This window comes from Mus caroli, chromosome 5, assembly GCF_900094665.2.
Source record: "Mus caroli chromosome 5, CAROLI_EIJ_v1.1, whole genome shotgun sequence".
NCBI classification, from domain to species: Eukaryota; Metazoa; Chordata; class Mammalia; order Rodentia; family Muridae; genus Mus; species Mus caroli.
Window position 1 is genome coordinate 101,279,731 of NC_034574.1, and position 12,135 is coordinate 101,291,865.

Consider the following 12,135-nt stretch of genomic DNA (forward strand, 5'->3'; position numbering starts at 1 on the left):
GCTTATGGGATGGATCCCTGGATACGGCAGTCTCTAAATGGTCCATCCTTTCATCACAGCTACGAACTTTGTCTCTGTAACTCCTTCCCTGGGTGTACCTTTACAGTTTAAGGTTTCCTTCTGTGTCAAACCTACATAAAGTAGTAAACCCAGATGAAAATGTGCAGACCACTCTGAAGACTTAAATTATGTTTCACCAACAGGTTTTCAATCAGCCTATTTATCAAAGATTTATTTAAATCATGTGAATGAAAAAGCTCCTGGATTTACATATTTTTAGCAAGCTTAAGTGTACTCAATTTATGAGGATTCATTTATCTCTAAGCCAATTAAAAATTCAGCTCTTAAAATCCAAGGTAGAAAAATCCCAGGTTCACAACACAGACACAGACACAGACACAGACACACAGACACAGAGAGAGAGAGAGAGAGAGAGAGAGAGAGAGAGAGAGAGAGAGAGAGAGAGAGAGAGAGACTACATAATCAGAGAGAGAAATAAAATTCAAAGTCTTCCTTTAATTGGGCTGGGTTGGGTGCTGGGGGTAATGTTCAATGAGATAACATAACACTGTACCCACTGATCATATTTTTTATCTGTAAATCTTGGTGCTAGTGGGTTACCTACAGTTTGGGTCCTGATTAGATGAAGTTAAGCTTAAGCTATAAGAGATCAAGAGAAAATTGGGCACAGATTCTGTGAGGAGTCCTCACTCAGAAATGACAACCCCAGAAGTAGGATTGGTGAGCTGGAATTGATGATATCACTGTTTGACGCTGGGCATAGTGGCACACAACTTTAATCCCAGTCCTTAGGAGGCAGAGGCATACAGATTTCTGTAAGTTAAAGGTTAGTCTGTTCTACATCATCTGTTTCAGGTCCCTAACACCCACGACCTCCACAGCAAACAAATAGATGTTTCTTAGGGAGGCTGGGTGAGTAAATGACTATAGGTAAATGGGTGAGGGGTGATACATAGGTGAGTGGGTAGAAGGATGAGTGGATGGACGGGTAGATAGGTGAGTCAGTGAGTGGACAAGTGCTACTGAGCAGTACTGGTACCTGCATGGCCAGGGAGAAGCAACAACATAACTTTATAGCCAGAACAACAGGGTACAAGGCTCTGAAAGGCTCAAAGAATGATGAAGCTAAGCCATGGCACAACAAAAGCCTCAGAACAGAAATCAGACCAAAGCTTATGATCTCCAGAGATCTCTGCCCCTATCTTTACCAAAGACATGAGAGCCCCTAGTTCTGTGCACATGGTCTCTCATCTCTACTCCTATTTGTCATCTCCTAAATGTCACAGAAGGCTTGACCCAGGACACTATATATCCCTGGTCCCTTCCCTAGAGTAGCTTCTCACTGGGGGATGGGGGTGGGGTTCAATCAGCCATGGAACCAGATCAGAACTCCATCCTGAGTACAAGACATGGTAAGATTAAAATGTAGCTGGACAAGGACTGGAAAGATAGCTCAGCAGTTAAGGGCACTGGCTACTCTTCGAGAGGTCCTGAGTTCAGTTCCAAGCAAACACACGGTGGCTTCTTACCATCTGTAATGGGATCTGATGCCCTCTTCTGGTGTGTCTGAAGAGGATGAAAGTATATTCATATTCATAAAATAAATAAATAAATCTTTGGGCTGGAGAGATGGCTCACCGACTGTTCTTCCAGAGGACCTGAGTTCAATTCCCAGAAACCACATGGGAGCTAACAACCATCTGTAATGAGAGCCAATACCCTCTTCTGGTGTGCATAAAATAAATACATCTTTTTAAAAATTGTAGCTGGGCGGTGGTAGCGCACGCCTTTAATCCCAGCACTTGTGAGGCAGAGTCAGGTGGATTTCTGAGTTCGAGGCCAGCCTGGTCTACAAAGTGAGTTCCAGGACAGCCAAGGCTACACAGAGAAACCCTGTCTCGAAAAACAAAAACAAAAACAAAAACAAAAACAAAAACAAAAACAAAAAAATGTAGCTGAACATGATGGGAGCGTGCCCCGAAAAATGGGAGAGTAAAGGCAGGGTTGGCACTGTGGCTCAGTAATAAAGCACTTGTCTGATGTGCAGAAGGCCTTGGGATTCTGTCCCAAGCACAGCAAGAGTGCAGAGAGGTTTGCTGTTCACGACAGACAAGGGGAACATGGGGATTGCTACTAAAACAGTGTCTCTGAAATGAGGAGCTTTGTGGTTGATGTCATGTATATTTCTCCTGGAAAGATTAGATTGCCTGGAGATGCAGCACATCCCTGAGTAGATGTAGCTCAAGATCATGCCTCCTCATACACTGGATATTCAGGAAGGGTGGATGGGACTGGCTCTGGGGTGGAGAATATAGCATTATAACAGAGTGATAATAAATGATAACATTCACTTTAGGTTGTCCAGGAAGGGACTGGAAGGTTTGATTGTTTTAACCTGGTTCTGTGTGTCCTTCTCTAGAGGACTTCATCTGAAACAGTTCTAGAGGAAGGCAAAGGCACTCCTCTGGACAGCAATAAACAAAGCTGATTCACCCTATAAATTTCTCCCAGCTACTAAAGGAAGCTAGGATGTCTGGGCCATGGGCTCAGGAGCCCCAGAGATGTTTGAGGTAGAGGAGGGATGCATATGGTTAAGGGTCAGCAGAATAGAAAGGGTCTTGGCCTAGACAATGGGCATAGAGAAGTGGATCTTGCAGAAGTCTTCTTGGAAAGAACTGTCTCAGAAGCCCACTGTATTTGTGATACATATGCATCTATAACTTGGCAGTGAAGAGTTAAACTCAGAGTCTCTAGGGCCTGAGTACCTGCCACCTTTGCTCACTTTTAAGGCTGTCAGATATTCTAAGCAGGAAACTATGGAAGCAAAGAAGCCCTGGGAAGACAGTGGAATGGACAAGAAAGGCAGGAGGAAGCCCCCAGAAGTTCCTGAAGCCACAGGATGACAAAGAGGATGTCTGGGAGCTGCAGGGCTACATGTCAATCCTCAATGTGGAATGCACATTTACATCACATACATAGAAAGGATTAGCCTCTAGAGGTCTAGAAGTGAGGCCAAAGGCTGAAGGAACACCATCTACATGGGGGACTTATAGGGCCAGGCTGAGGTTGAAGAGCTATTGAGGGCATTTAAAAGCCCAACCAAAGACATAGCATCCTTGAGAGCATTTTAAAACCATAGCTTTGATAATAGTTCATTCCCAGCAGGGGAAGGAAATATGGAAAGAGAGCAACAAATAGGTGAGTTTCCTGAGTGGAGAGCAGGCCAAGAGAAAGAGATAGGGAGGTCCCAGGCTGTTCTGCAGTTTTATTTACAAAATGAGATTTAGACAATGTATAGATAGAAATGGGCAATAAAGTGAGGTGTCAAATGTGGGTTGAAATGTGGTAGAAATCAAGCTAGTAAGAAAAGCAAAATGAGACTTGTGTGTCGTGTACATTCTCTGAAGGCCACATCTGTAGATTTGTGGGCTTCATCTGAGAATCAAATGTACTTCATCTAAGAGTAGACGTTCTTGACCTTCCAAATGCTGCAACCCTTTAATACAGTTCCTCATGTTATGGTGAACCCAACTATAAGATTATGTTTGTTGCTCTTTTGTAACTGTAATTTTGCTACTGTTATAAATTGTAATATAAATATCTGATATTCAGAATATCTGATATGTGACCTCTGTGAAAAGGTCATTCAATTCCCAAAGGGTTCATGACCCACAGGTTGAGAACTACTAACCTAAGAGTCAGCTATATGAACCTATGTGACCCATTTGAGGATCAAATTGTGTACCTGTATGCATCAGATGAGAGTAAGTGTAAAGATCTATGCATATCATCTGAAGGCAATTTCCTGCTCTGTGTAGGAACACTTCGTTATGCCTTTGTATAGTGCTTCAAGACTGCTCTAGAAGCAACCTGCAGATCAGGATTAGCCTCTAGCACTAATAGTCAGAAGATAGGTGTGTGCAAATCACCAGGTATACAAGAGCCACAGTGGCAATAATGTGGAGCTACCCAGGATATGCCCAGAGACAAAGACATCCAGGTAAATTCCTTCCTTGGAAGGATGTACCACATGACCAAAGCCTCATACCCATGATTTAGCCAGAAAAAAATTGGTGATCTTCTGTGACAAGATATTAATATATATCCCAGTAATGTTATCTCTGTCAGGTTTTGCTGCTCATCTTCGTTCTCTGCTATCATTCATAGGTTGATTTATCTCCAGCTTAGCACCACATGGCAGTCAGGTGGGGGCTGCTTCTCCAAGAACCAGGAGAGAGGGAAGGGGAAGAGTTGATTTTAGTCACCTCCATCCCTCTGGGAGGATAGCCCAATCATCAGACTCCTAGTAGGCTCCTATAGCTAAAACTGTGGCCTTGCTAACCTGCTACCAAGGAGACAGAATGCCAGCAGGGAAATTTTCAAGTTGCTCATAGAGCTGAGCTATGGAGAATTATGACAAACCACAGGGCTGCAAGATGCATGGTCTTCAGTACATATAAGAAAATCTCTTCTATACAATTTGCTAAACGCATGAAACTCAAGAAGAATGAAGACCAAAATGTGGACACTGTGCCCCTTCTTAGAATTGGGAACAAAACACCCATGGAAGGAGTTACAGAGAAAAAGTTTGGAGCTGTGATGAAAGGATGGACCATCTAGAGACTGCCGTATCCAGGGATCCATCCCATAATCAGCTTCTAAACGCTGACACCATTGCATACACTAGCAAGATTTTGCTGAAAGGACCCAAATATAGCTGTCTCTTGTGAGATGATGCCGGGGCCTAGCAAACACAGGAGTGGATGTTCACAGTCAGCTATTGGATGTATCACAGGGCTCCCAATGGAGAAGCTAGAGAAAGTACCCAAGGAGCTAAAGGGATCTGCAACCCTATAGTTGGAACAACATGATGAACTAACCAGTACCCCGGAGCTCTTGTCTCTAGCTGCATATGTATTGAAAGATGGCCTAGTCGGCCATCAATGGAAAGAGAGGCCCATTGGACTTGCAAACTTTATATGCCCCAATATAGGGGAATGCCAGGGCCAAAAGAATGGGAATGGGTGGGTAGGGAAGTGGGGGGCGCTATGGGGGACTTTTGGGATAGCATTGGAAATGTAATTGAGGAAAATATGTAATAAAAAATATTAAAAATTAAAAAAATAATAAAATAAAAAAATAAAATAAAATAAATAAATAAAAAAAAAAGAAAATCTCTTCTAACAGTGGGACATGTCGAAGGTATTGATAGTCATCCTTCATCCACTGAACAGGAGTGGGAAGGACATAGAACTGCTCCAACTTTTTAAGACAGGCCCTGAAGAGAGGCCAAAGTCACAGCCTTTCACCCCAGTCACTATGCCAGGCTGCTTTAGTCTCATGGAAATAAAAGAATGACCAGAAAGCAAAGAGTAAGGCAGGGTCATGTCTGTTGGGAGCTATCCGACTCTAACCTAGTATCCTGAACCTAGCTCGAATAACCTGTTCCTTTCAGAGGTGGAACTAACTTCAGAAGCAGGATTCCTTTTGTATCTTGGGGTTGTAGGTGTGGGAGTCCTTTATGAGCCCTCCTTGAATCCTCCCTGAGATCAGAGATGGGCAAACTCACCATGTCACAAAGTCTCATGGTAGAGCAGAGCTCAAGTGCAGGGTTGGTGGATAGATCCCAAGAAATAGGAAACTCCCGACTTCAGCTCCCCAGCCAATTTGTACTTGGTAATAGTGTCTCATAACAAGCTACCAATCACAATGAGTCCATCCTTCATGCAGTCATACTTATCCAGGAAGAGTGTGCAGCAGGTTTGGAGGCGTTGGAGGAAGGAGATAGTCACCTGGGCTAGAAGTTCTGAAGGTAGGGGCAGCGGGGCAGACTTGAGCATTCAGGAGGCCAACTTTGCCCAAAAGAAGACAGGTGCTCTAGAACTTTGTAGGGGCTATTTGGAAAACTTGAAAGACTTCTTAGGAATCAGAGGTTAGGTGAGCTTAGTAGAACCCCAGGAACAGGGTGAACTCTCTCTCTCTCTCTCTCTCTCTGCCCAGAGACTGTGTCCTGCATTCAGAGGTAGGGCTACTTGGCATCACAGCACTAGTCTAAATGATGGCCACCTAAGCAGAGCCCCTCTGTAAAAACCTGGAAGCACCACACTGCCGACCATAGCAATAACCTCTCTCTTCCCACCACAGTGTCCCCACTTCAGCTCATTCGCCGATGAGCTCACCGACTATGTGACAAAGAACATTTTGTCCACACCAATCATGAATGGCAAAGATGTCGTGGCTGTGATCATGGCAGTGAATAAACTGGATGGCCCATGCTTCACGAGTGAAGATGAAGATGTGAGTGTCCAGGAGTTGTTAAACACTCAGCTCTCCCCATGGGTTTGCCCATGTGTGTGTCTGCATTTGTCCCAGCATGCCTTTGCTCATCTGAATGCCACTATCTCTCTCTCATGTGGTTATGTGGGCCATGCCCCTTGACAAGTCTAGGTCTAAGTTATGTCCCTCTGTTAATCTGAGTGTGTGAGCTGTGCTTATCCAGAGGCGTAAGTCACACCCTCACAGAGATTCTTCAAATCTCTGTGTGTCTCTATTTATCTCTGTGTGTGAGCTATGCCCCAGCTGTTCATCTGTGTGTATGTAAGTCGTGTCCCTTTGTGTGTGATCCATGTCCCTGCCCCACAGGACTGAACCTTTGTGTGCAAGTCCACACCCATGAGTACTAAGTATAGTCTACCAGTATTCTTGCATGTGTGTGGTACTTCCTCCAGACCTTTGGAGTATGCATCTCTTCTGTACATGTGTCCTTAAACATCTGGATTTCTGGTATGCCTCCCTTCTATGCATGTGTCCTTGAACATCTAGATTTCTGGTATGCTTTTTTTTCTATACATATGTCCTTGAACATCTGGATTTCTGACTCATGCTCTTATAATTGCTGTTTCAGGTTTTCACGAAGTACCTGAATTTTGCTACATTAAACCTGAAGATCTATCACCTAAGCTACCTCCACAACTGTGAGACACGCAGAGGCCAGGTACCTGTATGCTCTGGCTGATCCTTTCCCAGCCTTCTACACTCATAGGCTGTTTTGTCTTCATGAATGGTCAAGACACTGTGATGTCTAGTCAAAGCATGACTCTAGCCTGAGAGAACCCGATGTTTCCATCCATTTCATAGGTACAAAACTGAGTAGGAGCAGGGGTGCTGTACTCACCTAGGCAGGCAGGTTGTGAGCACATCTTGATAGTTTATGTCCATGTGGTAATGGTCACTTGCCAAGAGATCTCTGTACAGATACTTCAAGTTCAAGGCAGAGCCTGCCTCCATTGATCAACCGAATTATAGTCTATATAGCAATAGGAGTGCAGGACAAATACCAAGTTCAGTTACAACTTGGCCCTGCATAAAGTACCGAGGCATGACATTGAGGGGAGGGAGGAAGAGTGAGGCTGAGAGAGATGAGTGAGGTAGGGAAGCAAGATCTGAGAGAGGAGGACCACAAACAGGTGCTTCAGTCGGGCAGGAGCCATAGAATAGAGAGTCCTGACTAGTTAGGGCTGTCAAAGGACTGTGGTGATGGCAAGACCAGTAAGGTAGGCTGACTAGGAGTCAGGACTGCAGGCAAGAAGCTCAGACCATTCTGAGAGAGGGGCACATGGGCTAAGAGAGGGGAAATGATGACAGGCTGATTGGAGAGGGAAAGAGGGAATAATGGCTTGTCGAAGGGGGTCACAGAGGCAAGTGGTCTTTGTAGTTCTCAATCTTCATTGTACTGTCAGAAGAAAAAGTAGAGAAAGGTGCTTTAGGGATCTTTAGCCCTCCACCAAACCCACTACATGCCCCATAGCCCATAACAGACATACACATGCACACACACACACACACACACACACACACACACACACACACACACATACATACACCAGAAATAAGCCACCCACAATTCACCCCAACACACACAGCACAGAACCACACCCCATGCAATACACTTATTGTCTGTTCCACACCATCAAAACGCCACACATAACCTCACCATCTTCATTTCAGACACAAATCACACATATACATCATACATACTCATCCCTGCTCCCACACAGCTGCAGAGGCCAGCTCTCTTTGTTTTCCAGCCTCTGTCTTCCCATCTTCCATCCTAACGTCTTAGTCAGGTCTCTTGCTATGAAGAGATACTATGCCCATGGCAACTCTTAGAAAAGAAAGCACTGAGTGGGACTTGCTTACCATTTCAGAGGTTTAGTCCACTACCATCGTGGCAGGTAGGATGGTGGCACACAGGCAGACATGGGGCTGGACAAGTCTGGATCCTCAGGCATCAGGAGAAGAGAGCCATACTGGGCCTGGCTGTGATACACTTCCTCCTTCTCAAGTAGTGCCACTTCCTGATGACTAAGCATTCAAATATGTGGCCCTATGGGGGCCAACTCTTACTCAAACCACCACACCAGGTTGTGCCCAAGTGTTCTGCACTGCCCACTTCCTGCCTGCCATCAGTTATTCTCTTGATAGAAGTGGAAGCTGTCCTATCTGCTACCCAGCCTTCCTCTCCTACATACATAGGTCTGTCTTCAGTTAAAGAAAGCCGCTGCTCTCCCTGCCCTTCCTCCACCCTCCTGAGTGGCTTCTGGGACCTCAGAATTAACCCATTCCCCTCATGATGTGGTTATTTGTGTCTATTTGAAATTGAGTAATGCTAATTCATAGCAGTGGTTGCTCCAGCAGAACCCACAGTTGCTTATTCTGGACATTCCATCCAATTTTTGCATGTTATTGTTTCCTGTTGTTGTTTTTGCTTTCCGTTTGTTATTTGTGGGGGTGGGCACACGCCATGGCCTGAGTAGAGAGATCAGAGAAATACTTAACGAGTTGTTTTTTTTCTCTTCCCATCATATGAGTTCAGCAGATCAAACTCAGGTCACATGTAAGTGACTAGTATCCCTACCCACTGAGTCATCTTACTAGCCCCATTATATCATGTTATAGTCTCTTTTCTGACCGTTTTAGAGTTACAAAGTTGAGCCAAATTTGTATAGCCCTCACCAACAAGAAGTTTCTCCATTTTGACATCTTTCATTGCTGCCACAACTAATGAACCAGCACGGACTAACAACATCGTTAAAGACTACACTCGATTGAGATTTCCTTAGTTTTTTTCTTTTTCCTTCTGTCCCAGAATGCCATCCCAAATCCCACAGTTGTCATATCTCCTCAGACCCCTCTTGTCTGAGAAAGTTTGTCCTGTCAGCTTGTTTCCTATGACTTGAAGAGAAACCTAGCTAGCAGGGTTCATGTTTTTTGAATTGTTCTGATGTCATTCTTGTGATCAGACTTGGGTCACTGGGTTTTAGAGTCTTAAAGCCTTTCCATTGCATCACAGTGGGGTGCCACCATAGGGCTCTCCAGAAACCAGGAAACAGTTTCCATCCCACCTTAAAGTCACCTGACCTTCTTTCCTTTCCTTTCTGAAGGAAATCATTGCTCATACCATAAAAAGGAATGGGAGGTACTCTCCTCCTTTGGAGTGGAACATCTATAAAATTTGTACTCATTTATTAATTTGCTTAATAATTGATTCATGTCTAGATTCATGGGTATTTGTTTTCTGCTTTAGGTGGCAATCCAGTATTCACTACATTCCACAAACTGTTTTAGCCCTGGCCCTTCAGCTGGCTCCAGTGTCTTTTAACACATTTCATCACTGTAGGAGTCCCAGGCTTCTCCAGGATGCTTCTTGCCCTAGTCCTAGAACCCATCATCTCCCATGTATTAGAACTCTCTATTGAAAGCTAAGATCTGAGTATTGTTATAGTCTTTGTTGCTCCAATCTCCTCTTACCCAGCAAAGGAAGATCACATGTGCTAACATGTGTGCATGCACAGTAGGTATATCTCATATAACACCATACTGGTATAAAATTAAACATAACTTCTGGTTGATGTCCCTAGCCCCGTTCTATTGCCATGAAGATCCTTTTTGGTATGTACCCTCAACAGAGAGACTCCTGGCTCTTCTCATCTACCACCCACTTGCTAAATGTGAGAATTTTTAATCAGGGATTCTAATCTTCACTCCCTTGAAAAAAATCAGAGCACAGAGATTATGCCACCCCCTTTGCCAGCTGCCCTAAAAATAAATCAGTACTTTCTCCATGCCCCAAAGGTGCATAGTACAGTTAGATGCTCTTGGTCTACATCCTTTTGTGTTTAGTTTTAAGGATGGATATGTGTGTGTGTGTGTATGTATGTATATGTGTGTATATGTATATACATATATATATATATATATATATATATATATATGGCTAGAGAGATACCTCAATAGCTAAAAATAAGCAGTGCTCTTTCAGACAGCCTGAGTTCAGCCTGCAACTGCCTATAATTTCACCTCTAGAGGAATACAATGCCTCTGCTTTCTGTAGGCACCTGCATTCACATAATCATGCTGTCATATGCACATATCTACAAACAGATATATGCCCATACACATTACACACACACACACACACACACACACACACACACACACACAATGTGGTGCAAGGTATATAATCCCAACATTGAGATGGTAGATTCAAGAGGATCACCCTCAAGTTTCAGACCATGCTTGTCTACACAGTAAACATAGTAAGTCCTGACTAGGCCAGGGTTTTATAGAAATACCATGTCTCAAACAACAATAACAAAAAGGAACACGTTCATATGTATTTTGGATGTTAGTCCAGAAGTGCATTTTCCATGTATTTTCTCCCTGAGTGTGGCTTGCCTTTTCATTCTCTTAATAATACATATGGCAAAACAGAAGTTTGGCATTTTTATAACCCCAGTTTATTATAGTCTTCTTCATAGACTGTTATACCTAAAACCTCATCCTTAAAACGAAGATCACCCAGGTTGTCTTTCAGGTCATGTTCTAGGAGTTTGAGTCTTGGATTCTTATAAATGTAAATGTTTTTATTTCCTTGGATAAAGGGAAGAGATGAGAGCTGTGCCCATGCTTTGTGAATACACGGCTTTGGTTGAGGCCAGAGAGTTTCTTCCTCTGCACTAACTATCCCAAGCCTAGGCCTGAAAACTTCTAGCCTCCTTACCATCTAATCTTACAAGCTAACTGATCCAATCTGGCTTCTCCTGGCTTCTGACTGAATTTTGCTCTGCTTGGCCTCATACTAACTTTGACAATCTGTTCTAATCTTCTGGCTCCTTCTCATTCTCTGGCTTGTTCTGCCTTCACTGTATCTAACTTGTGTCTGTAAACTGTCCTGCCCAAACTGCTATACACACATCACCTCACCACTCCAGCTTTTTTCTCTCTTGTTGCTCTTAAGCAGCCTCTCCTTCTCTGCTGTTTCCATGTGAGTTGAACACATCCTATCTTTAACTCATTCTGTCAAATCCTTCTGTGATTCATCACTTTATCTGTCCATCAATCAAACATCACTTTTGAACTGGCTGCTTCCTTCTACAAACCAACCTTACCTTCATTGTTAAGGATTAAACGTGTGTGTGAATTTCACTACTAAGGGTGTGTCTTAATTTCAGTCCGATTATACTGTAATTCTTGATGTATGTGCATATCTTTGGATATGATCCCTTGCCAGAGCAGCCATGTTGCTGGACTAAAATTCCTTTAATAATTCTGAGTTTAGGGCTCATTATTAGTTTGATGAATACTATAAAGTCTGGCTCTAGATTCACATTGGCATGTGAATGTCGAGCTCTTAGTCATTTGTGAAAAGACAACATTTTTTCTATGAATTGTGTTTCCTTGTTGTTGAGGGTTAGGGGTTAGTTGAGTACATTTATGGAGATCTACTTTTTAATTTTCCAGGGATTTTCTCTGATCAGTCACTGTAGTTCTAGAGAAAATCGTGGGGATGATAATGCCAGTCTACCAATACTGTTTTCCCTTTTCAGAATTGTGTTGACTATTCTGGGTATTCTGTCTTTCCACATAGACTTTATAGTCAAGATTTCAAGATATGTAGAATAGCTTGCTGGTATAACTTGGATTTTTCTAAATCTATCTACCAACTTGGAAAAAATATTATTTTAAAAATTGTGGAAAAAAAAAGAAAAAAAAAGGGGGGCTGGTGAGATGGCTCAGTGGGTAAGAGCACCCCGACTGCTCTTCCGAAGGTCC

At 43.3% G+C, this 12,135-nt stretch overlaps 1 protein-coding gene across 1 annotated transcript in view; it reads left to right on the forward strand.

The window, feature by feature from the left end:
• Nucleotides 1–12,135, forward strand: part of Pde6b (phosphodiesterase 6B) — a 44,812-nt gene that overhangs the window by 9,722 nt on the left and 22,955 nt on the right. Inside the window, exons 2-3 of the mRNA XM_021162152.1 lie at nt 6,166–6,318; nt 6,926–7,015. Of these exons, the coding sequence (XP_021017811.1) occupies nt 6,166–6,318; nt 6,926–7,015 (243 nt within the window). The remainder of the gene's footprint in view (nt 1–6,165; nt 6,319–6,925; nt 7,016–12,135) is intronic.